Here is a 25,179-nt window from a genome sequence, read left to right on the forward strand (position 1 = left end):
CTTTATCTGAGTGAACGGAAGCAGCATATCATAGTTTTGTTTTTTTTCCCCCCCCCGCCATTCTGTCATCAAGAATATTCCTAAAACATTTTATATAGCGAAAAAAGTTGTCATTCTTAATGTAAACATTTTGGGTGAAATGCTTTGAACTTGTCAAATGTTTTATGGTTGCATTTATGGTTTATATATGGTTTTAGTAGTGTGCGGTTTTCTGTAGCATGCTGAAACACACCACAATCCCTCTCAGAAAAGGGGTCAGTAGTACTTGGAAGATGAGGGAACCGGTAAATCCAGTGTTGCAGCGTCGTGGAGAGTAATGACTCACATGAAAATAACCAAATTGGTTTGTATTGTAATCATCGTGGACTTGTTTTCTTCATGGCCAGGCTTTGTGATCACCTGATCTGTACTGCTGTGACACAGAGGTTTACTGGTCTCTCTGGATTCATCCAACTGCACCATCCACCATCAGCTCATATCGTGGCTGTCTTTTACCCATACCTCTACTACAAAGACTGAGTTTGTGAAGTGATCCTAAGGAGCAGCATCATCTTAAATTTAAGATAATGATGATTGACCAAATTAGTTCATTAATCTTTACCACAAACTACTCAGTTCCACAGCCTGCAGTGCACATTTTATTCATTGCTAAAGAGATTTCATTACATGAACCAGATACCTTCAACAAGACAATATGCACCTACCCAGTGCGTGCCATATTAAACGAATAAACCTACTCATACAATTTTTACATTTCTTCTGGTCCTTAACAATGACCATAATCTGTCACCTTCCTCTGTGTCATCTCTTGTTGACAACTTAATCTGAGATTTGTTACACAGTAAAGTTAACCTTACCAGGCCAACCTGATATAGTAAGCAGCTATGTAAGCATGCACACACTTACCTCCTGTCGCTTTCGCTCCTGAGGTGTGACCGAGTCCAGAATACCGGTGTCCTTCACCTTTAAAAGTGATATAAAAAAAAAAAAAAAAAAAAAAAAAAAAATATCAATAGTTTGAAACTAATATTTCTTTGAATAATTTTTTTGAGACCGTTATATAAAACATATTCAGTACAGTAAGAGTAAGTGTTTATATCAGATAACTTTAATTCAAATTGATTTGAAAAAAAAACAAAAAAACAATGGAAACCCCCCCCCCCCAGAAGGCAGACCGTGCTCTCTGCGGAAGGAAGTGAGGACTGAAAATGATTTCTATACTAGCACGCTGCTTTATTGATAACTGAAGATTATTATAGACTGCTCTTAGCCTATACTTGATTCCCTCATTGCATTTGGACATGTACCAGCTGACTCCAGGTGAGCTGGGTTGGTCGGTAGCTCTTTATCACAATGCCCTGATCATTTGCAGCAGGCTCTGCCACCACAGACTCATCAAGGGACTCATCTTGGTTGGTGGACTGCAGCCCCCGCTCACGGATTTCCTGGTAGAGGCGTGGTGTAGCTGAGGACAACATCAAATTGAACTCAGAAAATTTTATAGTCAGAGTCCTAAATGCACAGTTCTAAAAGTATCTACTATCATGATCAGCTTATGTGTGGATTTTGCTGTTTTTCAATCACAAATGCCACAAAAATGCCAAAGCTGGATTGTGACACCATATTAAGATGGATTATTTGAGAATGAAAACGAGGGAGGTGAGAATGCATCAGTTAGGTGGACAGCCGGTAGACAGAGAGTGTGTTAAATGTGCAGGTTAAAGATCAAAGAGCAGGTTAAACATCGAATGATCCTCGAGGACTTAAAAAGAAGCAAACAAGCAAACAGAAGTGTTGTTTAGGCAGTTCTCAATCAGCTGCTTCAGTATCAGTTTTATAAACTGAGTTTTCTTCTCAATTCCACATAACTAGATCTCAGAGATTACTTTAAAAATCACATCTCAAAAAGGAGACGTCGCAGTGCCTGACGGTTCGGGACAACCTTCAAGGCCCAGCAAGTATTTAACATGCCGGGAGTGTTCAGGGAGAACGATTTCCGTTTCGGTCCCCTCCTTTCCAAGCTATGGCATGGAAATTATAGCTTTCTCTGCATGAGGTTTTCATGACTGAGCATACGATTAATTTGCAATCTAGTTTCAAAATGTCAAATGTAATTGGTATTTTCTGAGTATTTGTAGCCCTTTAACCCAATTAAGAGACGCAGACAACGCGGCGCACGGGTGGACATACCATCTTTGAATGATCCACGTTGTCTCTGGTTCCTCTTTCTCCCCAGGGTTCCCTAGAGACAAAACAGCAGTGCAGCCTGAAGTTACTGTGGAATAAATGTGTGTCACTGATATTTTTTCCTTTCTTTCCTCATTCTGCCTTTAACAAACTTCCTGAACACTAGTCTAGTCGATTGTGGAAAAACGCCATCATCTTTATTACTAAAGTTGAATGTTGCTGACACTATTGGGTATTCCCCCTGTCACCTATTAAAAGGACAAGACTGTATCAGCTCTGCTCATTTAAGAACTTTGGTAGCTACACCAGACTGAAAGAGCTTGACAGACCCAGTCGAAGTGTATGTGTTTAAAGGTCACAACTACACAAAGAAAATGATGCTGCACATGCTCCAAGTAATTGGATAAGTTAAAGTATGATTAATTAGAAGGACTAGCTCGGATGCCTGTTTTTCTAAGGAATTCATAAGCTAATATCAAACTGTGACATGCATACAAGTTCTCATCTAATTTGCAATATATTTGTGGCAGATGGGCAGAGTAGAGCACTATCCTTAGACCCCCTGGCCTCAACTTATGTACCTTACGTCCATGGGTGCGAATTGGGGCAGGACTGGGTGCTCTGCCCTCTCTAACAGGTTTCAGTTCGGTTGCAGTTGCTTGTTCTGTCGCCAAGGTTTCAAAATTCAAGCTAATTATTGCCGCTCTGTATGACTGGTTCCTGCGGTTCCTCCTAATACCAAAACCTTCTCCATCACTGTCGTAATCGTCCCAGGACACATCCGAGCGACGGCTTTGGTTCGCACTGCTGGAGTTCTCCAGTCCTACTGGGAATGTCACCACGGTGGTGTGGTGTCGGTTTTTAGGCCGGCTGGACACTGCTAACTTCTTGGGGATCATTTGCTCCTTGCCAACCTTCAGCGCAGCAGGACTTGTTGTGCTCAGAACCACCTGCTGAGGCACCGCAAGCCTGTCCACTTTATCATCATCCACATCCTCCGCTTGCTCCTTGGGTGTGGATGCTTCAGGCTCGGGTGTTGCAGAGCCTGGCGAAGGGCACTCATCACCCGACTCGTATATATGGAGTTCTGTGGCGAACTGATTTTCCACGATCTGAGGGACCTGGCAGTCCTCTGACTGGCTCTGAGACATGGCGTCCTCCTGTCCTAATGTTGGCTGGTCTGGGCTCTTCAGCAACTACAACAATGGACAAAGTACAGAATTGAAAGGAGTTATAATGTATAAAGCAGGACCTTAAACAGAAACAAGGCAACAGTCTGGCCCCAAATAATCTCCAGTGACCCACCTTGTGATCCAGTTCCGCTCTCACACAAGCACTCAGAGTTTTGATACCCTTCAAACTCATATGAAGGGACTTAACCCATGAGTCACCACTTACTCCTACGCTGGACTGTAAATCTGTACGCCGCAGTAACCACAAGAAAAGAAACTTTTTAATAAGCTGGCTACTCCTGTCCTGTTCTGTGAACAGTCCAGCGCAGACCCATAAGCCCGTTTTAATACATGCGTACTTCTTATAAACACATCTCTATTATAAATAAGCCTGGCGAAAGCCTTTAAGTGGCATTCCTACCAGCCAGTGAGAAATCAGCTTTGCATGTGGGTTTAAAATATAAAATCCCGCTGCTGTAAATCCACTTTAAGTGTTTTGGGTTTTTTCCGTGCATTTCGCCTTACTCGCAAATTGATTTCCAATAACTTCGCTGCCTGTAAGACGGATTAGGGTGGGAGAGGGAAAAAATGTCTGCCTCACATTCCCACAGTTCAAAACAGCGAGATGACACGCAATGCAAGCAACACCGAGACTGGGAGAGGTCCAACAAACTGCCCTACCTGAGTGAGCAGAGCTTCTGACAGCAGCCTCGTTTACTCGCTGACAGCACGGGTCAGTCCGCCGGTGCTTCCGGAGCTGCTGTCCGACGCGCAGAAAGAGTGCAGCTTTTATTGAGCTGCAGCTGTACTCCTCCGCCGCTTTCTGTCACATTCTCCGTCTTTACTCGCCCACTTCCTCCTGTGTTTGCAGGCGCCCATTAAAGCGAACCCTTTACGTCACTACAGGTGAGCGTCAATCAATCATTAATAAGCGACCGTTTCGAAGAAAGCAGGACACAGCTCGCGAGACAGCTTCTCACGGATAAGCAGCCTTATATTTAGCCATTCATATTTAACACCTGCCCCTGTGATGCTGGATTATCCTATTTACCAGTCTTGTCTCGGTCATACAAACCTTGACTTTGAAAAAAAAAAAATATATATACATTATTATAGAGCATCAAGTAGAATTTTGACATTTGAGTAGCTGAAATCCGTTTGCGCATACATAAAGACAAAGTGTTCCCTTTTGCGTAAACTTGTAATGACAATTTTTTTTTCTGATTTTTGTATACCTGATTGGTAACACATAGCTACATAGCTCGTTGTTCCCCTCTAGTGACCAATAAGAGGCATGACACTGTGTTCATCAAGCATAAATCCAGATTTTCACAAGCTTAACCACAAATGAGTCATTAATAAATAATACATTTGTTTTTTTTAATGATTATTATTATATTTCAGTCATTTTGTGCGGTAATCTGTTTTTTGTACAAATCATTTTAAAATCATCAAAAAACAACTCTTGTTTAAGCCGTGTTTGAACTTGCAATTTCCATTTCATTTTCCTTGTAGATTAAAAATATCACCAGCAAATATCTCCACAAGTCACTAAAGCTGAGCCAGCCTCAGACTCATGTTGCTCAGAAAGTAGAGCATAATCTGAAGGCCAGTGGTTTGATCCCTGGCTCCTTCACCCTTTATGTCAAAGTATCCTTGAGCAAGATACTGAATCCTGAATTTCCAGGATTGCACCCACTGGAGTGTTAGGGTAGGTTAAAAGAAGTGCTTGCATGAATTACTTCAAGCCTGGTGGGTGAATGAGTCTGGAAGTAAAGAAACACTAAACACTCAAATTGAGTAAAGTGCTATGCTGTAAAATACAGTGCTGTGAGAAAAACCCCAACACAAACACATTTAATATGATTCAAATGATTATTGATGATTTCATTTACTGAAGAAAAAAATCTATTTAAACCTACCTGGTCCTACGTGAATAAGTAATTGTCTCCTTTGTTAAATCATCATGTATAATCATGATGAATCAAACTGAGTTGAATTTTACTAGACACACTGAGGCCTGATTACTACCAGATGTGTTTAATTTTAAAAAATCACTTAAAAAGAACCTTACAGATAAAGTGAAGTTTTGGTTTTGGTACTCTACAGTGAGAGCCATTATGAGAAACCTGAAACAGTGCACACTGAAGACTCATCCAGGAGGTCACCAAAGAACCCACAGGAACATCTAAAGAACTGCAGGGCTCAATGTCTCAGTTAGTTAGAGTTAGAGTTCACAATTCAATAATAAAAAAAGAGACTGGGCAAAAATGGCATCCATGACAGAGTTCTGCGCTCTACCTGAAAATCCTGAAGGAGAATGCCTGGCTGTCAGTTCACGCCCCATAGCTCAAGCATATGCAAAGGGACAACAATCTGAAACACACCAGCAAGTCCACCTCTGAATGGCTCAAAAATCCCAAAATGAAGTGGCCCATTCGAAGTCAGAACTTAAATTGGATTGAATGCTCAACAAGTCTCCAATGTGGCTTAAACAAAACAATCCAAAAGCTTCACCAACAGTTATCACAAATGCTTGATTGCAGTTCTTGCAGCCAGCAGTGGGACAACCAGTTTTTAGGTTTAGAGGACAATTAATTTTTTGTGTAGAGCCAGTGTGTTCCCGTCCATATAAGATTTTAAGCTTCTTCAAAAAAACTATACATGACAAGTTTGTATGGGAATTAATTAGTGTTGCACAAGTATTATATTTTTTGGAAAGTAACCCAAAAAACAAAGCACACATTTTCTCTTTTTTTTGGTAATTTAAGATTTAATTTCTTCAACTTTAACAGTCTGAAAATATGATTACACATTAACCAATATTCTATTCAAGCAAGGCTGAGACATGTATTATAATGCAATGTGGAAACAATGAGGTGACAAAATGCTGAGGGTCACTATGTACACAGTTTATATATAAAGAAAATCAAATGGCAATGACATTTACACCATCCTCAATTTCAATATCATATGGCATCCGATGAAAGTGAATTAGAATATATCCAAGTGATCAAACAGTCCCATGATATTCATGTGACATCGTGTGCATACTTGTAAAAATGTCCATCCAACAAAAATGAAACATCATGTTTTTAACCACCGGACAAACACAGCATGATTTAATTTCATTTAAGAGCTTTACTCTCACTTAAATGCCACTGTGCAAATGCGTGAACTGGTAAAACTTGCAGTATGTATGTCTCCTCAGTTCTGCCGAAAGTATTCAACACAGCTTTTCCAAATTTCTATTTGTTGGCCAAACTGTGCCCAACAGATGTGCGAATCATTAAGAATACTTGAAAAAGAAAAATCAGCTTTTTTGTAGTCACTGGGGTCGACTACTGAAACTGTCGTTTCACAAAATTTGTATCGTGACTATGTGTGTAAGCAGATCTGCTCATCAAAGATTTAGAGTCCAGGTTAGTGGGACAAAGACCGGAACATGACACAGGACAAAATGTTGTCTTTTCTCTAACTTTTGAAATATTTAGTGTGAAGATGACGACTGCTGTAAGTTGCCGATGTGCATTTCTTTTAAAGGCTATGCTCACATAGAGGATGCCTAGTAAGACTTTCTGTGTCTTTTCTTTTCTTCCTTTGAGAATATCCAGGAACCCCTGGGTCAAGTATGCTTAACAAAACAACACAACTTGATACGCTTTATGCAACACATGCACACAACATGTAACATTCGTGCTCAGAACAGCTTAAAGTTTAAAGTTTAGGTCACACACTGAAAATCTCATTTGGATCCTTTTATCCTTTTCCAGTGAAAATCAATCTATATCATTTTGCATTTTCTTTTTGAAAAATAGGATATTTTATCATCTTTTGAAATCCGCTGAGAAAGCACGACAAGCTTAACTACGAGACGCTGATACTTTTGAGCAGAGATTTTGCTTTAAAAAATTGAAAAGAATTGCAACCGTGGCAGTAAAATGAAGCCTAGAAAGCGCTTCTATGAGACTGATACAAAAATGTCATGACTAAGCCATGATGGAGATGTAACACTATCTACATATAGAATGCATTAGCTGCTTCATGAGTATTTTTTCCCCATTCATTACATAAAGGTGAGTGAGTCTGGCATATAGGCTTAAAAGTAGTCTCTTTCTATTATAAGTCTGTTAAATGTTCTAACTTTTGTCTAGTCTAGTGATTTGCAGGAAAGCGGATAGATGCTAAGTTCAGGACACATACATTTATCGGGTCACAAGAATCAGTGCATCTCAGAACTGTTGTTAATGTTAAAAAAATGAAGAAAAAAAACAAGATTTTGTGTCAATAAAACAGGTGCAGGGTCATCCCAAGCTGAGCCTCAGAACCCGTGTGGACAGCAGCAGCCACAGCATGGCCCTGTGTGTCTGGAGGCCAAAGAGTAACACACAGTTTAAAGGAAGACCAGCTTTTCCCCTGTGGACCTGTGCAGTGTGGGATGCAGGATCAGGGAGGGGGAGGCATTGGTATAAGTTGGGGTGGGGAGCGCTGCAGGGCAGAGGATGGGGAGATGATCCTGTTTACTATTTGGGTATATCCCCTTTCTTCAAAATGAGCTGCCGCTGCCAGGGCGCCAGTTTGGTCTCGTCATAGCCTAGGTTTCGTATTCGCTCCAACTCCGTCTTCTCCTCGATCTCCTTCACCTTTTTGGCCTGCTCCTCTTCTTTTCTACATGCACCCATAAAGGATAATTCACAGTAGTTAGAGTTGTACAGTAAATCTTCAGTTTATAGTTGTTACTTCTAACATATGCAAATGACCACATCTCAAGACACGAAGCACTCAGAAGCACAAACCACCACCAAGGCATCTCACTTTTTGGGCAGTATTTACTGTTAAAAGAATAGTACTGTATTTTCTGTATATTAAATTTATTTTCTTTGCTCTTTTTAAATGTAATTAAAGAAGTTTTTAATCCATTGATCTCAGACTCACAGCACCTAACAAATTTCTCATTCAACACATTTTGTGTTACGTGTTGTATCAAGCAGAATGAATAAAATTTTCTTACCTTTTCTGTTCCCTGTCACATCAGGAGATGGTGAGCACAAGAAGACAAGGTTTAAATATCTTAAACAGCAACAGCAGTTAATTCACAAGTTAAAGCAATTAAATGATAATTTTAACACGTGCAAGTGACAAAATAGGAAGTACACTTTATACTCTAAACATCAAGTTCAAATTGTTCAACAATAAATGTCACAAAGAAGGCTAAAGATCGCACAAATCTTGAGGTAAAGCTGAATTAGTCAATATATTTTTGCTTCCACTGGAGGAAAAAAATGAATGAAACCTTTCATGTAAAGTTCTCGACTCTTTTACTTCTTCCAGGCTCTGATTTATGGATTTAAAAACAGATACAAAACTAGCCTTTTACTTTTGGTGCATATGAGCATATGACGCACCTGCAGTTTTGATTAGCTCCAACATTTTCCCAATGCAAACACAAAAAATACATTTAGTAAGCTGGGTATTTTTGAATATTTTTGAAATAGAGAAGTACAACATAGTTGTGCAGAAGAGCTTCTTGAAATGCAAATAAACACTAAATTAATAAAGAAGGCCTGCAATGGCAAGAATTTAAAGTGCTTTCCTGTGAAAAAAAACTCTCTAGTAACAAAACCCCCCAACTGGTTGGATGTTTTGGTGGCATCACAGCCACTAAGTGTTTTCTGCCAACTTATTCCAGCCCAGAGCGCCTTTATGTCATCCATTTGGGTTAAGCACTACTAACCTGCCACCAAAAATGAGATGTGCTGAGTAACACTGGCTACTCACCTCTCTTCATCCATTTTCTTCTTCATCATGTCTCTCCTCCAGGCTGGCATTGACGCCAGGCGTGCCGCCTCCTCCTCAGCCTGTAAGGGGACAGAGGGGTCCGGGGAGAGACAGAGATAGGGGCCCACAGCAGTCAGCAATGAATTTGTACTTTTAAAGTATCTTCTGTTGTGAGGAGACTTGTGTCAAGTTTAAGAGAAATCGCGAGTGCAAAATATGTACTACATGTATTTGGTAAATGTGAGCAAGTTCTTCAGTCAGTTAAGTAGCTAACTCTGCTACAGACTTCACTTGCATCATCTTGTGTGCAACCTTCTTCTTTAAAAAAGTAGTAATCTCAGTCTTCACCTTTAGGTTAGCACACAGTCATGAACAGATGTGCCCCATGAGATCATTTTTAAAATATCTGGTTATAATACACCTGGATATAATAATAGATGTGTTAACATTTGAAATATTTGGAAATTACTATTGAGTCTATTATATTAAATTAAAGGTGATATTGAGATGATTTATGTCGGTAGCACTGCATAAATCATCACTAAAGCAGGCAAGCACCTGCATAAAGAACAACTGTAATGAAATGTTAGTCCAGTCTGTTTGTTTGTGCAGATTCTCAAATGTCAGTTTTAAACAAATGGCCTTTATGTAAGACTTAAGAACCTAAACAATGGTAACCCAATATAGTTGAAACTAATGTATGAATTCACCAAAACAAACAGATCTCACAAAATGTCTGCTTCTGCTGTTTGTTTAAAATGAAACAAAGCCTTTGAAAAGGACAGTGTTTTACAGGATATTCTCTGTGTACACATATGGTAACTGGATCCCTTTTTTCCCTTTCAGGCTGTAACTGGAGGTGGAGCGGGAGAGAAAGAGGGCAGCCATCTTGGATTTCTCATCTTCGCCCAACTAGACACATTACCCTTCTGCATTCATTTTACTGAAGGATTTCACTTGCCCTAGCCAGTGTGAATCCAGGTAAGATTATCTATGGAATTAATATTTAATGAGTCCCCTGGGAATTTTGCCTCAAAAAAAAAAAAAAGAAAAAACATGGAGAAAACAAACCAAAATAAACAAATTTACACCCCCCCCACCAAAACCCTTCACCAAAAAGTAGCTGATAGTAGCTATTAAAGGTTTAAAACTAAGCGTGATCAAGTCAACTGGCAATTAAGTAAGAGTGACAGTTAAGCCAACCAATTAAAAAAGAAAAAGCTGCAAAATACGAATTAAGCAGCTCTCTTGATGGGCTTAATAAAGTTTTTTGGTTTTGTGGGCCATATTTGTAGTGTCAGTGGACATCCACAAGGGTCAGAACACACAACCCTTTGCTGTGCCTGCATACTGTTTGTGATTATAACAATTGTAGGCTATTAGATTTATAAATTTGGAAGTGTGAAAATGACATTGTATTATTAAGATGAAGTTATTGCCTAGACTTTGCTGTGCTAGCAGCTATTTCAATAATCAATAATAGTTTTAGGTAATTTTATTGAATCTAGCATTATTTTTTGTCTAATGAAAGAAAAATAAACAAATAAACTGTAGTTCAGTCAAGACTAATTCTGTTGATACTGTAATTACTACAGCAACTTGACCTCCAGTTCCATATATGCAAGAGCGCATTGTGCAAGCTCAGCAGATTACATCATAGTCTATTATAGTTTTGCCCATCTGTTAAGGCAGTGTTGTTACTAACATCACTCTTTACTGCATTGTGTACGTGCTCCAACTCTGCCTGAAATATTGTGCAAAGGGGAAAAAGTTTGATAGAAAGTGGCTTTAGGTTTACCAGCTGACTGCCTTCTCGTGCGACCTGCAAGTTGAGAAAGATTCACTGTAACCTCCTTATGGCTCCTGTAAGCCACAGATAGAAGGACAGCAGGGGGTGTTAAGAGGGTTATTCCAAGGTAATCTTGATGCAATAGAACAGACACTATGAGAATAGTGTGCAGTGTGCGGTTTATTGCATCGACAAGCATTGCACTTGAGGATTACACATTGAAGAGTGTGTGTTTGACAGTTGCTCTTTCATTGGTAAATCAGTGTCGTTATGTAAGTTCTCAAAAGGATGGAAACAATATCTTAGGTAATCTATTGTTTTGGCCTTTTTGCCACACAGGTGCATCAGTGCAAAAACTCCAAATGATTAATTGCTGCTTAAATCTGCTAATCCCCAAAAATGACAGTTTTATTTACTTATAACACCAACCTAGAAACCAATAAATAGAAGAACATGAAATCAATTATGGAAACTCTGAGCCAATATTTGAAATATACTTATATAATAACATAAGCAAACAATGGAATAAACACCATAAAGCAGTTGTAACATTTTAATGTGATGTTTTATTTAAGTTAAAGCTTTGACTGGTGAATACTTTTAAATATGCTCAGAGAAAATAATTGTAACTTTTGAACCATTTTCACCATATTTCACCAATTCTGTAATGTTTATTAAAAGGCACACCTTATAAGTAAATAATCCACTTGAATTTAAACAAAGACATTTGTGAACCACTAAGTAGTTCTAAACTTCAAACCCACTAAAGACTGAGCTACTTTCTCTTTCAGTTCAAGCAAAAAGGAACCATTTAGACAGTAAGGCCATTTTCCCCTTCACTAATTATCAAGAATGAAGGTAGAACAGAGGCCAGATGCTGCTCACTCGCTGTCACTTGCTGTTTTTGTGTGAGTTCACTGGCTAAAAATGTGACAAAGAGGAGAAAAAGGGACACGTTTGATCATGTGCATAGAAAGAAAGATAAATGGAAATGTAACTTTTATGTAGCAAAAACTGTGTGCAATTCCATGTCATTTTTTAAAGTCGGTGGAATATATGAATGTTATCTATAGACCTGAGTCTGTCACTTAAAAGTGAACCACATCTTCTTATGCACATTACTAATACCAGTGCCAATTAATCACCTACTATATGAAAATGAGATGGGATAAAACCCTCACATAAACGCAGTCTGAAATATTCAGTGTAAAACAACTATGCAGAGTTTTACTAATCATCCCCATTACAAAGATGACCCAAAGAAACAAACAGCATTGATTTTTATGGCAAATCTTTTCCTTTTAAACTATTTTTTCCTTTGTGTTTTGTGGCAATCAATCATACTTCGTCTGAAAAGCTCTTGGTTTCACACAATATGTGCATCTTTTGTAATACAATGCATACTTTCCTCCACTTAAACATACAGAAGCGGTAATGTTAGCACAGCAGCATGGATGCTCTTTGCTGCAGTTAAGTCCATTACGTGACATGACCTAAACATTAACAAAGCAGATTAGGTTCTCTTGTCAGCATGTTGCACTGTGCGTGCTAGTTTTCCACAATTGATCTTAGCAGTGAACCTTCAGCACAACCTTAGCCTACATAACTGTTAGATATCAAAAAGTTCAGCTTCCTTTTCTTTCCAAAAAGCAAAGCTTCGGTCAATGTATTTGATGATTTCCTCATTGCTGAACTCTTTAAGCTCATAGATGACTTTAATTGAATCTTCATTGGGTTCTTCTTTGGGTGGAGGTTTATCAACGTGGGGTTCTTCTTTGACTTTAACAGTAACAGGTTGGGCATCTTTCACTGGACATGGTGTTGCTGTTTCTGGAAGTGTCTCAACTTTAGCTGTTGCTTCAACATGTTGCACGCTTGCCAAGTCCTGCATGTGGTCCTGCTCTGAACCTTTCCCATTAGAAATTGCAGGCTTATTTAAACTGACATTCCCCTGAACACTGTCCTCCACTGAGTCCTTGGGGGGTCCCTGCTCCACACACTGACCATCGTGAGCCACAGCAGGTGACGAACCTTCAGAAACCCCCGAATGTGAGACTGGTAAGGAGGGTTGTTGTGATGGTGCAGGTGGTGCAGAGTGTGCATTCGAAAGTGGGAGTTCAGGAGGTGGTGGGTGGGATGGTGGGGGAGGGAGTGTTTCCTGCATTGACATTATGGACATGTCAGGAGACATGGAATGTAGCGATGCTGTCAGCATGCCTCCTCCCTCACCCGAGTCTCCAAAGTACTTGACTTTTATGTCCTCAAAACCATCCGCCCAATCTCGCTTCTCGCACTCAATTTCCTCCATGACCTCCTTGTGAAACTGCCTTATGACCTCCCATTTGTGGCTGCCAAGACGGTCAAACATCTCATAGCATAAAAGGTGTCGGAATTTCCGCTCACTTCGAGACATGTTCATTTCCAATAGCTGGAAATAGCCAAGCATGAAAAGGTCAAGAGTTAGGCTTTCATAGCTCACAGTTGACCCGTTGATGTGCGGCAGGAAATGCTGTGGCCAATAGATCATCTGAGCACGACTCAGCCGGCGGATCTGGCGTGTGGGCACTTGACTCATGATTGCCCTCCAGTGGCCAATCAGATTCCCTACTACCTGCTTTGATTTCATAAATAGGAGGAGTTTATCGTCTTCACTGTGCATCTCTCCACCAATCTGTGCACTAAATTGGCTGTAGTCCTCCCAGTCCACATCTAAATGATTTCGCCTCCTGCCAGTATATCTAGTCTGATAAGACTCAGAGACTGTATACTTCCGCCAATGTTCAAGGAACAGGAAGACAATTCTCTCTTTCCTCATTTCAATACATTCCTGGACATAGCTTAGATCTGTCTGCACCTCCAAGCTTCTTGTTAGTTGATCATTATTTAAAACAGGGTCTGCAGAAAGAACCTGGCTGAACTGTTCAATATTAGTTGGCGCCATTGCCTCAGAAGACATATATGTCTTAGGAGCATGAGATGCGGTGATAGCTGGTTCTTCAACAAGTGGTAAGACTGATTCCTCCACTGAAGTTAAACCACCATTGGTATTGGATTCCAGTATGGAAGCAGAGGAACAAGGGACCTCATCCTCGCAGACTGTCTCTGGATGATAACTAGACTCACTTACCACAGGGAGTGACCTCTTGCGTTTGTAAACCCTATTTGCTTGGTTATCTGCAGACTGCGGCTGATTCTGAACTTCATAATTAGCCTTTAGGTTCTTCACTGAAACGCCGCACTGCTTTATTTCCTTTTCTACATCCTCTCTTGTTGAAAAGGATTGAGAGCGTCCCATAATTCCAGCTGATCCCACTGACTGACCTGTGCTCACATTTCTTGTGTCTTCTTGGGAATATCCAGGACATATAAGATCCAAGATGTCTATCTCTTTGCCTCCCAGAGTGGCAAGAAGGATAGCCATACTCTTTAGGAGGGTAGAAATCTTGCTGCACCAGGCTGGAAGATCTTCAGCTTTGCCATGCACCTGCTTTGGATTGACTGAGAAGTGCCCCTGATTGAGAGCAGCAGAAACTGGTAGAAGCTGGTGAAGCTCCTGCTCCAATTCACTCAGTTCCTTCTCGACTTCTGATACCTTATGCATAACCTGTAGGTTCTCAATTTGCTTCTCAATTCGGTTCAGGTCGGCCTCAGTCATCAGTTCACCAAATGGGCCCAAAATGGCATTGTGGGCGTGGGAGTAGTGCCATTCCAGAGGCTGGTACTGCCCAGTTGATGCAAACTAAATCAGAGGTCAAAGGAGACCAATAGGACAAGGAAAAAAAAAGGAGGAAGGAGGGAGGGATTCCTTCAGCTTGAATTTCCTGGTACGAACACACGCTTCAGTGCAAATCCATCCTAACACACAGGATTTACATGGATTTAGTGGTGCAATGGCACTGCCTGATTACAAGCACAAAGCTTTCCAATGGAATTTTGAGTCAAAGAACAGTGACTACTTTGTTGAGTTATATGCGAAATTATATGTTAGCTAGACCAATACTGGCATGCAAGAGTTACAACATGTTAATATTTGTATTTTACGCACTTAACACTGCAGATGTTTCACAACATTTGCATAATGCCTCTTAAAAGGCTCTATTCTGTTTTTATGAGCCAGTGTTTACTTTTGTCTGATATTTTTTTATGCATCTACACAACACTTCTACTACAAGGACACTGACACTGCAAACCATTGGCGTTACTCTTTATGAGATCATGATCTGCTCGCACCCTGCCAGCTTCTCCCCCCCCAAAAAAGATGTTGGGGAAATTAAAAAAAAGACTGCTACAATGATTAGATAGAGATGATTTAAATAAAAAAAAAAAAATCCTCAATGGACACAAGTTTTCAGTATTGTTAATATGCTATCTGTGTTACTGTTGGTATCAATAATGGTTGACTTGTAGTGTGAATGGACCCGGCATCACACCACTGAATCAGCATGTAAGAACTTGGAACAGCAAAACTCCACCATCAAACACCAGCCCACACTGTGAACTCATTAGTCAAGTGTGCCAAATTCTGTGATGGTTGTTGTAGCCAAGTATTCAAATCAGTGCACTCCAAAAAGGTCTGCTATTGGCAAGAAGTACAAATACGAACAAGAAACATGTGAAGAAATGCAAAAGAAGTGGATAAATAATTGAAAAATGTGAGAACAAGGAGATGATCATTTTGTGGACGTGAACACGTTTTCATGTGTTATTAGCTTATGTGTTACCAATTTAATGTTTTTATGAAAAAAATGTAACTAAACAATTAAAACACTGCACTTGAGCAGTGTGTTTAAGCTTGTTGTTTAGTGGTGCAACATTACAATTCCTTAGATAGGAGTAAATTATTAATCAGTCAAATTTAATCAAGCATGTTATATACTACTAGGGTCCTTCTTGTATTACACAGGATTAGCAAGTTAAAGATTGTTCCAGTACAAACTGCGAATTAACATCTTGTCTAAATAGTCATAATATAGTGCTATGACTGTGCATCAGTGTATGCTGGCTGTAGTCCTTGAGAAAAATATGATCCCACTGAATGCTTAGCTTTAAACTAGCGACTTCTAAGAAAAGCCAACACAAAGAGCAAAAATGATCTCATGCAAAAATGGAACTAAATTAAACATGCCTTCGCACAATGCCAGTGTTCAAAGCATAGACAGTATAAAACATGGATGTAGTTTCTGGCTAGGAAGAAGGAAGTGCTTTAAACCTGCTAAAAAGTCTATTTTTGAAAATCTTGTTCATACCATGTTTCAAAATGGCAGATTATCTGTGAAAATGTCTTGTGGTTGCCAGTGAGTATGTGGTTTCACAGTCAAAACTCCTCATCACATCCTTTTTTTTCCCAAAATCAAGACGGTGATGGAGAAAACGCTCATCTTGAGGTTTCAAAACAAGACTGCAGAAGCAGTGGGTGATGTAACAGTAGCTACGTCCATCTTTTATACTGTCTGTGGTTCAAAATCACAAACTTCCACGCTCAAATCCAAGCAACAGCTATCCCCTTTGCTTTGCTCATGATCTGAATCTGAAGTCACTTCTAGTCACTTTTACTGTACACTGTTAAATTTATTGGCCCACAAATGGGATAGCTAATGACACTCAGCCATTATGCCTACCTTGCGTTTGTGCTCTTCTTCCTCTTGCATCTTGACCTGAAGCTTGCGCACCATCACCTGCCTTTTCCATTCAGGGATGGCTTTCCCTTGTTCATCGTGAGTAGGCACTAGAGCCTCAACATCTGTGAGGCTCGTCTTCCTCCCTGAATCCGCTTTTGCTGTGCCTCCACCACTGTTCCCATTGATCACAGAGTTGGAGGACAGCTGCTCGTTGCTCCCAGATGTTGACACGGTCCTGCCAGATCCGGAGCCAGCGGGGCTGGGGCTGGGGCTGGGGCTGGGACTGGGACTGGGGCTGGGACTGGGGCTGGGGCTCAGATTGGTGGGTTGTGAGGTCACTGGTGCGCTGGTTGGCGGAGGGGATGGCGGTTTGGCTGGTGGGCTAGATGAACGACTCTCTGGAGATGTAGAGTTTTCCTGAAGAGAAATAAAGGCACAGATGGAAAAAAAACAAACAAACAGGAGTCACATAAATTTTAACACATGTGGCTAAAAGAGAGTGAGATTTTGACTTTCACAAATCAGGCCAGAATGTGGTTAGATTTGCATATAGTTCATTTAAAATAGAGAGCGTGACATCAAATCCACAGTTGATGGTAAAAACTGTGAGTTAACTTTCAGAACGATCCCTTCTGCATGAGTCACTGTCTGTAGCTAAGGAAGCTAAGTGACCTACATTGTTTCCTGTGGGCCCGCTGTTGGAAAACACAGTGGTGTAGCCTTTACTGTGAGGTGTGGGCTTGAGGCTCTTCCCTGCCTTGATCTCTGCCAGCAGCTCCGAGTTGTCGCCGGTGGGGGACATCATGTTGAAAGATTTTGCGCCTGCGGACAAAAGGACGGAGCAGGCAAGTGAAACCAGGTAGAAAGATTGAGCAGAGAGAGATGGATACAGACAGACTGAGAGAGATAGACTGATGAGGAGAAGAAGGGCTTGAGTGGCATTTCACTGTTAAATATTTCATCCAATCAGCAAGGTAACAATGCTGACCTGGAGCATGTTGGACAATGATGGGAGGTCATAATGGTATTCTAAACCTCACTCATGGATAAGCTAGATAAGTTTCTTTTTAGATTTGATTACTCTGGTTGGCATCTGCCTTTATTCCTGCTGGGGTCGAATGTTTGCTGGAGACGTAAATATCGTTGGGCAACTGTTAAATCGGCCAACAGCTGGAGTGAGCCAGGATTAAATGAGGATGAGCAATTAAATATACTTTCATTACAGTGAACTCAAAGAACAGAGACACACATTCTCTTTCATTGTCATCTGACCATTATCGTTACAGCTCAGCTGCTGTTAAACACCCTAAAAAGATATATATTCAGTTCCCGTTTACAATAATCTACTGAATGAATCCTTCAACAAATTTAACTACACTTCAACTTCAAACTCTGTTTCAATGCATTTGAAAATTAACTTCATTTTCACTTTTAAAGGAAAAATAAAATTGGTCCTATGCCAATCAGGCAATGTCAAAATATGCCGCTAATTTATGCAATTATACATATAGATCAGCTTTTCAAAATGATTATACTAACCATAAAGAAAACCATAAAGTACTGCATGCAAGCACCACTGCAGCTGTCGTTTGAGTTCTTAAGCAAGAAAACATTTAAAGTGTAAATGGAAAAAGCTCAAAGATGATGCTGTAGTGCACAACAAACAGTTACGCATATCTTTTTACCAGGATTTAAATGTAGAATATTTTGAAGCAAACGCACAAAAGGACACCTCACCTGTTTTTGCGAATGTTTTTTTCTAGGAAAATAAATATCCTCAATCCTTCATTGTTTACTCATCCTCTATGTGCAGAATGGAAAAAAACAAAACAAAAAAAGAGTCCTACTGAAAAAGTGCTCCCTGTTGAGACAACCGCAATGCTCCGGCCGGACACAAAGACTCGCTAGCGTGCCACCCCTCCTCACTCTCCCTGCTCTCTCTGTCTCTCTCGTGGGGAGGAGAGAACAGCTTTCCATTAAAGACCTATCATCACAGTTGGGGGAAATCTAAAGGAATCACCCGTAACTGGAAGTGACAGCCAGCCATTGGCAAGCCAGCTAGGAATTAACACACACAAACGCACACACGCACACCGTGTTTCAATCCCCGGCTTCTCAGTGCCCACAGCCAGACCAAGCTTCAGTTCGCTCGACCTGATAAACTGTTTCGAGACACATACAGCTGTCCCTCATATTTTCTGCATCACATAGAGAGAGAAAGAGAGATAGAGAGAAAGAGAGAGAGAGCGAGTGAGAGAGCGAAAGAGAGAGAGATTTGCCTGTGTGTGACACCACTAAGCCTTTTACAATGTGTGCTTGATTGAAACTGTGGCCTGTGTAAAGCTTCAGGATAAAAAAGAAAGAGCTGAAACACCTTTGACAGCTATTTAAATTCATTTTAAAAAGCTCAGTACATCGCACGAGAGGTACAAATCTAAAATATCCTGGGCTAAAATGTAACTAGATCAGTTGCACATAAGCATGATTAAATGCTTTTTCAAACTTAAAAACAGCTAAACAACATTAAACAGCTGTATCTTTCAAAAAAAAAGACACATTCTAAGTTGGTGTGCTTGCAACTTTTTGAAAAGTGATTAAAATGTGTGTTTTTGAGTCTTTGCTAGTATGATTGTATTTAGCCTGGGATGTGGGTGGAGAGAGGGTGGAGGTTTGATGAAGAGACTCACACAGTGGGCAAACAGTGTGACATGTTCCTATGGTGTGTTGCTGTTAAGGTCAGCTATGACCTATGATATAAAAAGCAGGATCCTTTGCACCCTTGCAAACAGAAAACCACAGGGACACAAACCTCTTCATTCAGCCGCCTGGTTTGTTGCTCCAAGATTAATAGAAGGCTTTTAATTTTATGGCCTGTTTATCACTACTGGTTAATTCTGTTGAAATCATTAGATGAAAATGTGCGCAGTACAATATAAAAGGTAAGCGGTTGTTCTCAATAGAAGAGCAACAGGACAATAAAGGACTCGTAACCATCGCCATTGTTGCAGCAGCATTTGGAATTAGCCACTTGTTCTGCTGCTGTGGCGACAACGAGTGTTTGAGCTGTAAATTTATCTTAAGCTCTCAAACGAGTTGGTGGTGTTTCATTTTATGACCACTAAACAACTTGTTTAACAGTGTCACGCGACTCATGCCATTAGCGAGCACACACCACTCTTTAGCTTTAAGTCTTTTATTGCTCTCCTACCATTGGTCGGCAGAAGGAGCATGAACAGATAGGACAGTTGGATAATTGCTGAACAAAGCGTACAGATAACATAAAGAGACTGTAAAAAGGTATAATTGTTACTTATGCTATAGCCAGGTTATATTTTAATGGTGCGTTTACTTACAGCTTTGTTTAAGGTAACAAAACGCCTCGCCTGCTGTACTTGTTACAAAATGTTTCTTAATTAGATTGTAATGTTGAATTTTCTGTTATTCTGTGTTTTATGTTGCCGTTTCACTGATTCTGAAATCTTAGTAAAAATCTTTTTTTTTTTATGTTGTTTTACCTGGAATACAGTCACTCTGCACTAATACTAGTCCTCACTGTAATTGACAGGAAAACCATGCGGCATTGGGTAAAAATACATAAAAAAATGTAGGTAATCATTCAAACATTGCCTTTGTTAACAGCAATCACGGTCACATTGTACTTAAAAGTACATTTCTTTCAGTTCAGTTTTCAAAGGGTGATAGAACAGCTGCTTTGATAAATTGGATACATATGGTTTGAAATAACATCTCATATAAAGTTATTTACATAAAATGCTATGGACAGGTTAAAATGCTCTAGAATTTAGACAAATGTTATAAAATGTCATGTGGGAAGGACAACTGTGAACTCTGAACGTATCTAAACAGGATGAAGTGATTTAGCTTAAATGCAATTGATTCGCAGTCTCTACTTACTCTTCATCTGTCTAAGTGCTCCTCCCTCTGCCTGTGAGGCAGAGTTATCTCCGCCTTGACAGAGCACATGGTGGCAGGCAAGAAGAGGGAAAAAACAAAAGAAACAAAACAGAGAGAAGTGCATGGAGAGCAAACAGGAGAGATAAAGAACATGTAAACAGAAACGTATAAAGCAGAAAAGCAATGCTGAATTGAAAGTGACAGTTTATAACCAGGCGACATCAATGTATTTAGAATTACAAGAGAAAAAAGTATTTTGTATGTGTCACTCTTCATGTAATATCTTTATCAGGTAAAACTGATATCTGCCTATCATTAACAAGATTCTTTAAGCAAAGATTTTTGGTATTTTTGCTCAGTTTCCAGTTTGCTTTTGTAGTATACTGACCAATAGTATAAGCAGGAAGTTATGTTTGTAGACATGTATGCAAAGAATGGCAGATGTCAGCTCCAAGAACTGGATTTGTCATAATCAAATTTAGGAACTTCACTTTCACTGAATTTCCTTGTATATTAATGATTTTCTAGAAAAAGGAAATGCATTAATAAACGTTAGAACAAGATAAATATTTTGTTTTTCCGATCACAAATATTAAAACACTTATGTATTTTAAAATTCCACATTTTTAGCACTTAAAAAACAGCCTTATACAAAAGTTTAAATTTCCCTGCAACTCGAGCGGCATGTGCACCATCAGACTGCATCATCCTGTGCGTCCAGGGCACTTAAGGAAATGGCTGAACACTAAACCAGTTCTCAGGGTAATGCTAGCGCTACATCATTAATTTATAATCTCTTATTTAGAATGCTAGGGTCAGACTCAACTCATCTTTACCCAGGGTGATTACTTTGTACCCATTAATACACCAGTCTCTGCTTTCTAGGACTAATATAGCAGGAAACAAAGATGGGGGGAAAAGTATTGAGATTAGGGAAAAAAGCAGGTTTGGTTGACTTACTTCCTGATGACGAAGATGGGCGTCGTTGATTGGTGGGCGTGGCGTTGGCATTATTTTGAGGGGTTTGTGTCTCCGGAGGCAGAGGAGGAGGTGGCGGGGGTGTTGGCATTGGATTGCTTGGGGGAAGAGGTGGTGGTGGAGGAGGTGGTGGTTGAGGGACAGATTCCTCTGTGGTCCCATTTTCAGAGCTTTGGGCGGGATTTTCATTTGGCTCCTCCAATAACACAGAACCCTGAACCAACAAAAGGGAGAGTAAAAAAAATGTCACTCATTCTGCATTCTGAGGTTTTGTCTTAAAAACGACATTGTTGTTAACTGGAAACACTGCTTTATCCTGAAAGAATTAAAATAACACTTATTTTTGCTCCACAAATTAAATATTTTTTTGCATACTCTTGAGAGTTTCTTTGCGCCTTACAAAAACAGTTTGTTTTTTTTCAGTGTTGGAAATATAAAAAAAAATTCACTGGTGAAAAAAAGATGCCACGACATTTATCTAAAATAATATCTGAGAAAGCTTGAGATTCCTGCGCTGAGGCTTGACAGGCGCAAATGTGTAGTGGCACGATACCTCAGCTTCCTCCTGTCTTTCATTAACTCATAACAACACAATGCCTTTTGCTAATAACAGCTAATATGACATAATCTCAAGGGGGAAAGGTCTGAGGGGAAAACAGCCATCTGTCACTGCCCCACCCAGTGCATATGTCTGACACACTCTGAAAGTGTGCCGTACCTCCTGTGGAGACAAATTAATAGACCATGACATTTAACTCGACTCCACCGCTCCATTATTCCTCAGACGCGTGCTTGTCATTGTTGCCGCCTTTACTTTTCAAACCCCCCAGAGAGCTGGAAGGGGGTTGGCCATGTCCAGATGGGTCTTGGCAGCACGTGCCGCTTCTTCTGATTAGCCAGCCCATCTGCTAGGGTTGTGCTGAGACCAGGAGGGGCCCCGCTGAGGCCTTAATTGGCTCAATGAGGATTATAACCCATGTCATCCAAAACACCCCCACCCCTGATACCCATGAGATTATAAGAACACCTCTCTAGGGATGTTGGTGAGAGTCTGCCAGATTCTATTCATTCAGCTGCCTGTGAAGGTATGTGGCAACAAGCACACAGCTTATATTTAATACTGGGATTGACATGCAAATGCGAACAGAAATTTTCCTTGATCAACTTTTCAGGGCACCTACAATGGCACATAATTTTGGACTAACCTTTTGTCCTTTCTGGGGAAATTCTGTTGTGTAAGCGCATTATGTCAATGGCTAATAAATAGTGCCTAAGTCAATAAAAAAGCATTATCAAAATGTTTGCATTGCAGTCTGATGTACATGTGGGGGATTTTATTACAGCCTAACACATACAAGCTGGCCACTTATCTAACAAATACGTTCAGCTTCAGTGGGATTCTCCTTTTTGTGTCCCTTTCGTTGGTGATTTCTTGCTAAGTGCTTTGTTGTCAGCGATCATACTGAGTTTGATCTACTGTAGCCTCTTGGACAGTTTACACAATGGGGTGGAGACTCAAGAGGCAATGGAAATAAGGGGATAATTTGGATCAGGTGGCAAACAAAAGCTCAAGAGGACGCAACATTATATAACATGCTGAGTGGCAATGCTTAGGCAAATAGTGCAGCCAGTTTTGTAACCGAATGCCATCGTCAGCAAGCTAAACCTCAGACTGGAATGACCTTATAAGGAGTTAAGAAAGGAAAAAGGAGAAAAGGAGCCTTCATGGAAGAACCAGGGCACACTATGTAAACCCACTACTAACCTTACATCCATCAGACATCAGCTCATGTACTGACTTTCAATGTCACCAAAAATAGTGAGATAACTGAATTATAACAAAGTAATATTTATTTTTATATTTTTGTATAATGCACGCAATATTAAGCTGCCTTCTGTTAAAAAAAGTATGTCACATAAAGAAATAAAAGCAAACATACCAGGGCAAAAAAGCATTTTTCACACACATTTCCAGAAACATATAGACAAGTACATACATTAAAATAAGAACCTATAATACAGCAAACATATATAGAGGCAGACATATTATTATCATTTTTAACCATGTATAGTTTGCAGAAACGGCAGAGCTCGGGCTCACCTCCTCGTTGGGTGCCATGATTTTGCTCCCACAAGGCTCGGCCGTGTCGCTCCCCAGGGTTTTGTAGTAGTCCCCAGTGCTGGGCTGCTTGTTGAAACTCCTTGACTTCCTGTTTGAATCCACACGGCGCAATTTGTCGTGGCTCTCTCCAAGAGTCAACTGATTAAGAGATTCAAACAAAAGAGAGAAAGGAGAAATATAATTTATGTTGTTTAACCCACCGACTTTCACAGGAGTACATTAACGCTTTTTTTTAGTTTGAAGTGCATGTAAAACCAGTCAATGAATGATTGCTATCGATAGACTGATTATTGGAATTGGATGCAAAAATGTATAATCATTTATGTTGTGCTGAATTGCATTGAATTATTTTATTGTGACTTATAATCATTGTCAATGCTTTGGGAGTGAACCTTTCATTCTGCGATGCTGTGTACAACATATTTACCATCTTTTATTCCCAGATTAGCCTTCTCTTGTGACCAAAGTGGCTTTATTCACTCACAACACTTCACAACAAGGCTTTAGTTTGGTTCAATAGTCATTGATATTTCATGCTAAATTTGTGGAGCTATAGGACATAATAGTTCACATGCAATGCAACTTTTACACCAGCGTAAGGGAGACCGTTCTTTAAGAGTAAGGTCAGAGGTCACTAACTTGAACCTTTAGTTATGGGCTCTCACTTTCCACTCCGACATCTATCCAACAATTGGAGCTGTAAAGCCAGGATATCAAAGCTGGTGTTAAAAGAAACTGTGTGGGTTAAAGCGTGCATATACATGAGAGTTACCAGGTTACCGGACAGTAGCGATGGATGCGATCACATTGCATTATGACTAACATGCTTTTCCAGTCTTTCTGTGGACAGATTTTACTAATGCAAAAAGCCTCAAATTTGCATTTACTCAACTCAAATCAAGTTCAATGAAAACTTTTTAAAATTGAAATGATTGATTTTCAAAAGTGTGCACTACAAAATGTGTGTAAAAGACAACACAGCACATTTTTAATGTTTAATGTCAAAAATGAACCTTAAAAGCTTTCAGCTACTAGCGTGCGAGAGTCGTTGACGGAAAAAAATACAATTACTTTGCCTTTCAAATCCAGGGCTAGGCAACAGACTTGCGGTCATTTACATTGTAATGCGTGCATAGGTCATGGCTTTGCACAAAATCCAGACAAGAGCACAGTGTTTAACATAACCAATAATTGACAGCTGACCCCTGACCTCTCCTCCTATGTGGTGTCATGTTCTGAGTTTTTATAAGCCTATTTAACTTTGTTGACTCATGTCTGCTGTCACAGAAATGGTCCCTGAGCACTCATCAAGTAGGAGAGTAATGTGAGCTGGGGAGTGCTACAGATGGTTTGTCATCCTCCAGGGAGGTGGGTCAACAATAGCAATTGTACAAAGCATTATAGCTGCCCCCCGCTCCCATCAGCCACAGAGAAGCATACACACAGACAACCTTTCTTCCCATTATATAGATCTATCTCTCAGCATAAAGTCATATGTTTTATACACATGCACGCACGCACGCACGCACACACCCACAGATAGATAGATAGATAGATAGATAGATAGATAGATAGATAGATAGATAGATAGATAGATAGATAGATAGATAGATAGATAGA

The 25,179-nt window shown here is 40.0% G+C and overlaps 3 protein-coding genes across 8 annotated transcripts in view; all 3 read right to left on the reverse strand.

Annotated features, from left to right (window-relative positions):
• arhgef16 (Rho guanine nucleotide exchange factor (GEF) 16) overlaps positions 1–4,346 on the reverse strand; it is a 12,496-nt gene extending 8,150 nt beyond the window's left edge. The window contains exons 1-5 of one of the 2 annotated variants that reach the window (XM_005941177.3): positions 4,041–4,346; positions 2,769–3,383; positions 2,191–2,242; positions 1,308–1,465; positions 907–963 (exon numbers count right to left, since the gene is read on the reverse strand). In XM_005941177.3, the coding sequence (XP_005941239.1) occupies positions 907–963; positions 1,308–1,465; positions 2,191–2,242; positions 2,769–3,338 (837 nt within the window). In that variant the 5' untranslated portion in view covers positions 3,339–3,383; positions 4,041–4,346. Of the gene's footprint in view, positions 1–906; positions 964–1,307; positions 1,466–2,190; positions 2,243–2,768; positions 3,384–3,492; positions 4,017–4,040 lie in introns of those variants that run through there. The other variant, XM_014339680.2, reaches the window with a different exon arrangement.
• Positions 4,347–5,544: 1,198 nt separating this feature from the next.
• espn (espin) overlaps positions 5,545–25,179 on the reverse strand; it is a 37,548-nt gene continuing 17,913 nt past the window's right edge. For 2 of the 5 annotated variants that reach the window (XM_005941185.3, XM_005941184.3), the window contains 8 exons: positions 23,539–23,697; positions 21,420–21,651; positions 20,460–20,513; positions 17,221–17,366; positions 16,545–16,961; positions 9,138–9,217; positions 8,371–8,391; positions 5,545–8,027 (listed from right to left, as the gene is read on the reverse strand). In XM_005941185.3, coding sequence (XP_005941247.1) covers positions 7,883–8,027; positions 8,371–8,391; positions 9,138–9,217; positions 16,545–16,961; positions 17,221–17,366; positions 20,460–20,513; positions 21,420–21,651; positions 23,539–23,697 — 1,254 coding nt within the window. In that variant the 3' untranslated portion in view covers positions 5,545–7,882. The remainder of the gene's footprint in view (positions 8,028–8,370; positions 8,392–9,137; positions 9,218–16,544; positions 16,962–17,220; positions 17,367–20,459; positions 20,514–21,419; positions 21,652–23,538; positions 23,698–25,179) is intronic. The other 3 variants (XM_005941186.3, XM_014339679.2, XM_005941187.3) reach the window with 3 other exon arrangements.
• Positions 9,231–16,533, reverse strand: LOC102307373 (espin-like protein). Its single transcript, XM_005941183.3, has one exon. It carries the CDS (start codon positions 14,579–14,581, stop codon positions 12,536–12,538), a length of 2,046 nt encoding a protein of 681 aa, XP_005941245.1. The 5' UTR covers positions 14,582–16,533; the 3' UTR covers positions 9,231–12,535.

Source organism: Haplochromis burtoni, unplaced genomic scaffold, assembly GCF_018398535.1.
Source record: "Haplochromis burtoni strain Fernald_Lab_line unplaced genomic scaffold, NCSU_Asbu1 Contig_60, whole genome shotgun sequence".
Lineage (NCBI taxonomy): Eukaryota > Metazoa > Chordata > Actinopteri > Cichliformes > Cichlidae > Haplochromis > Haplochromis burtoni.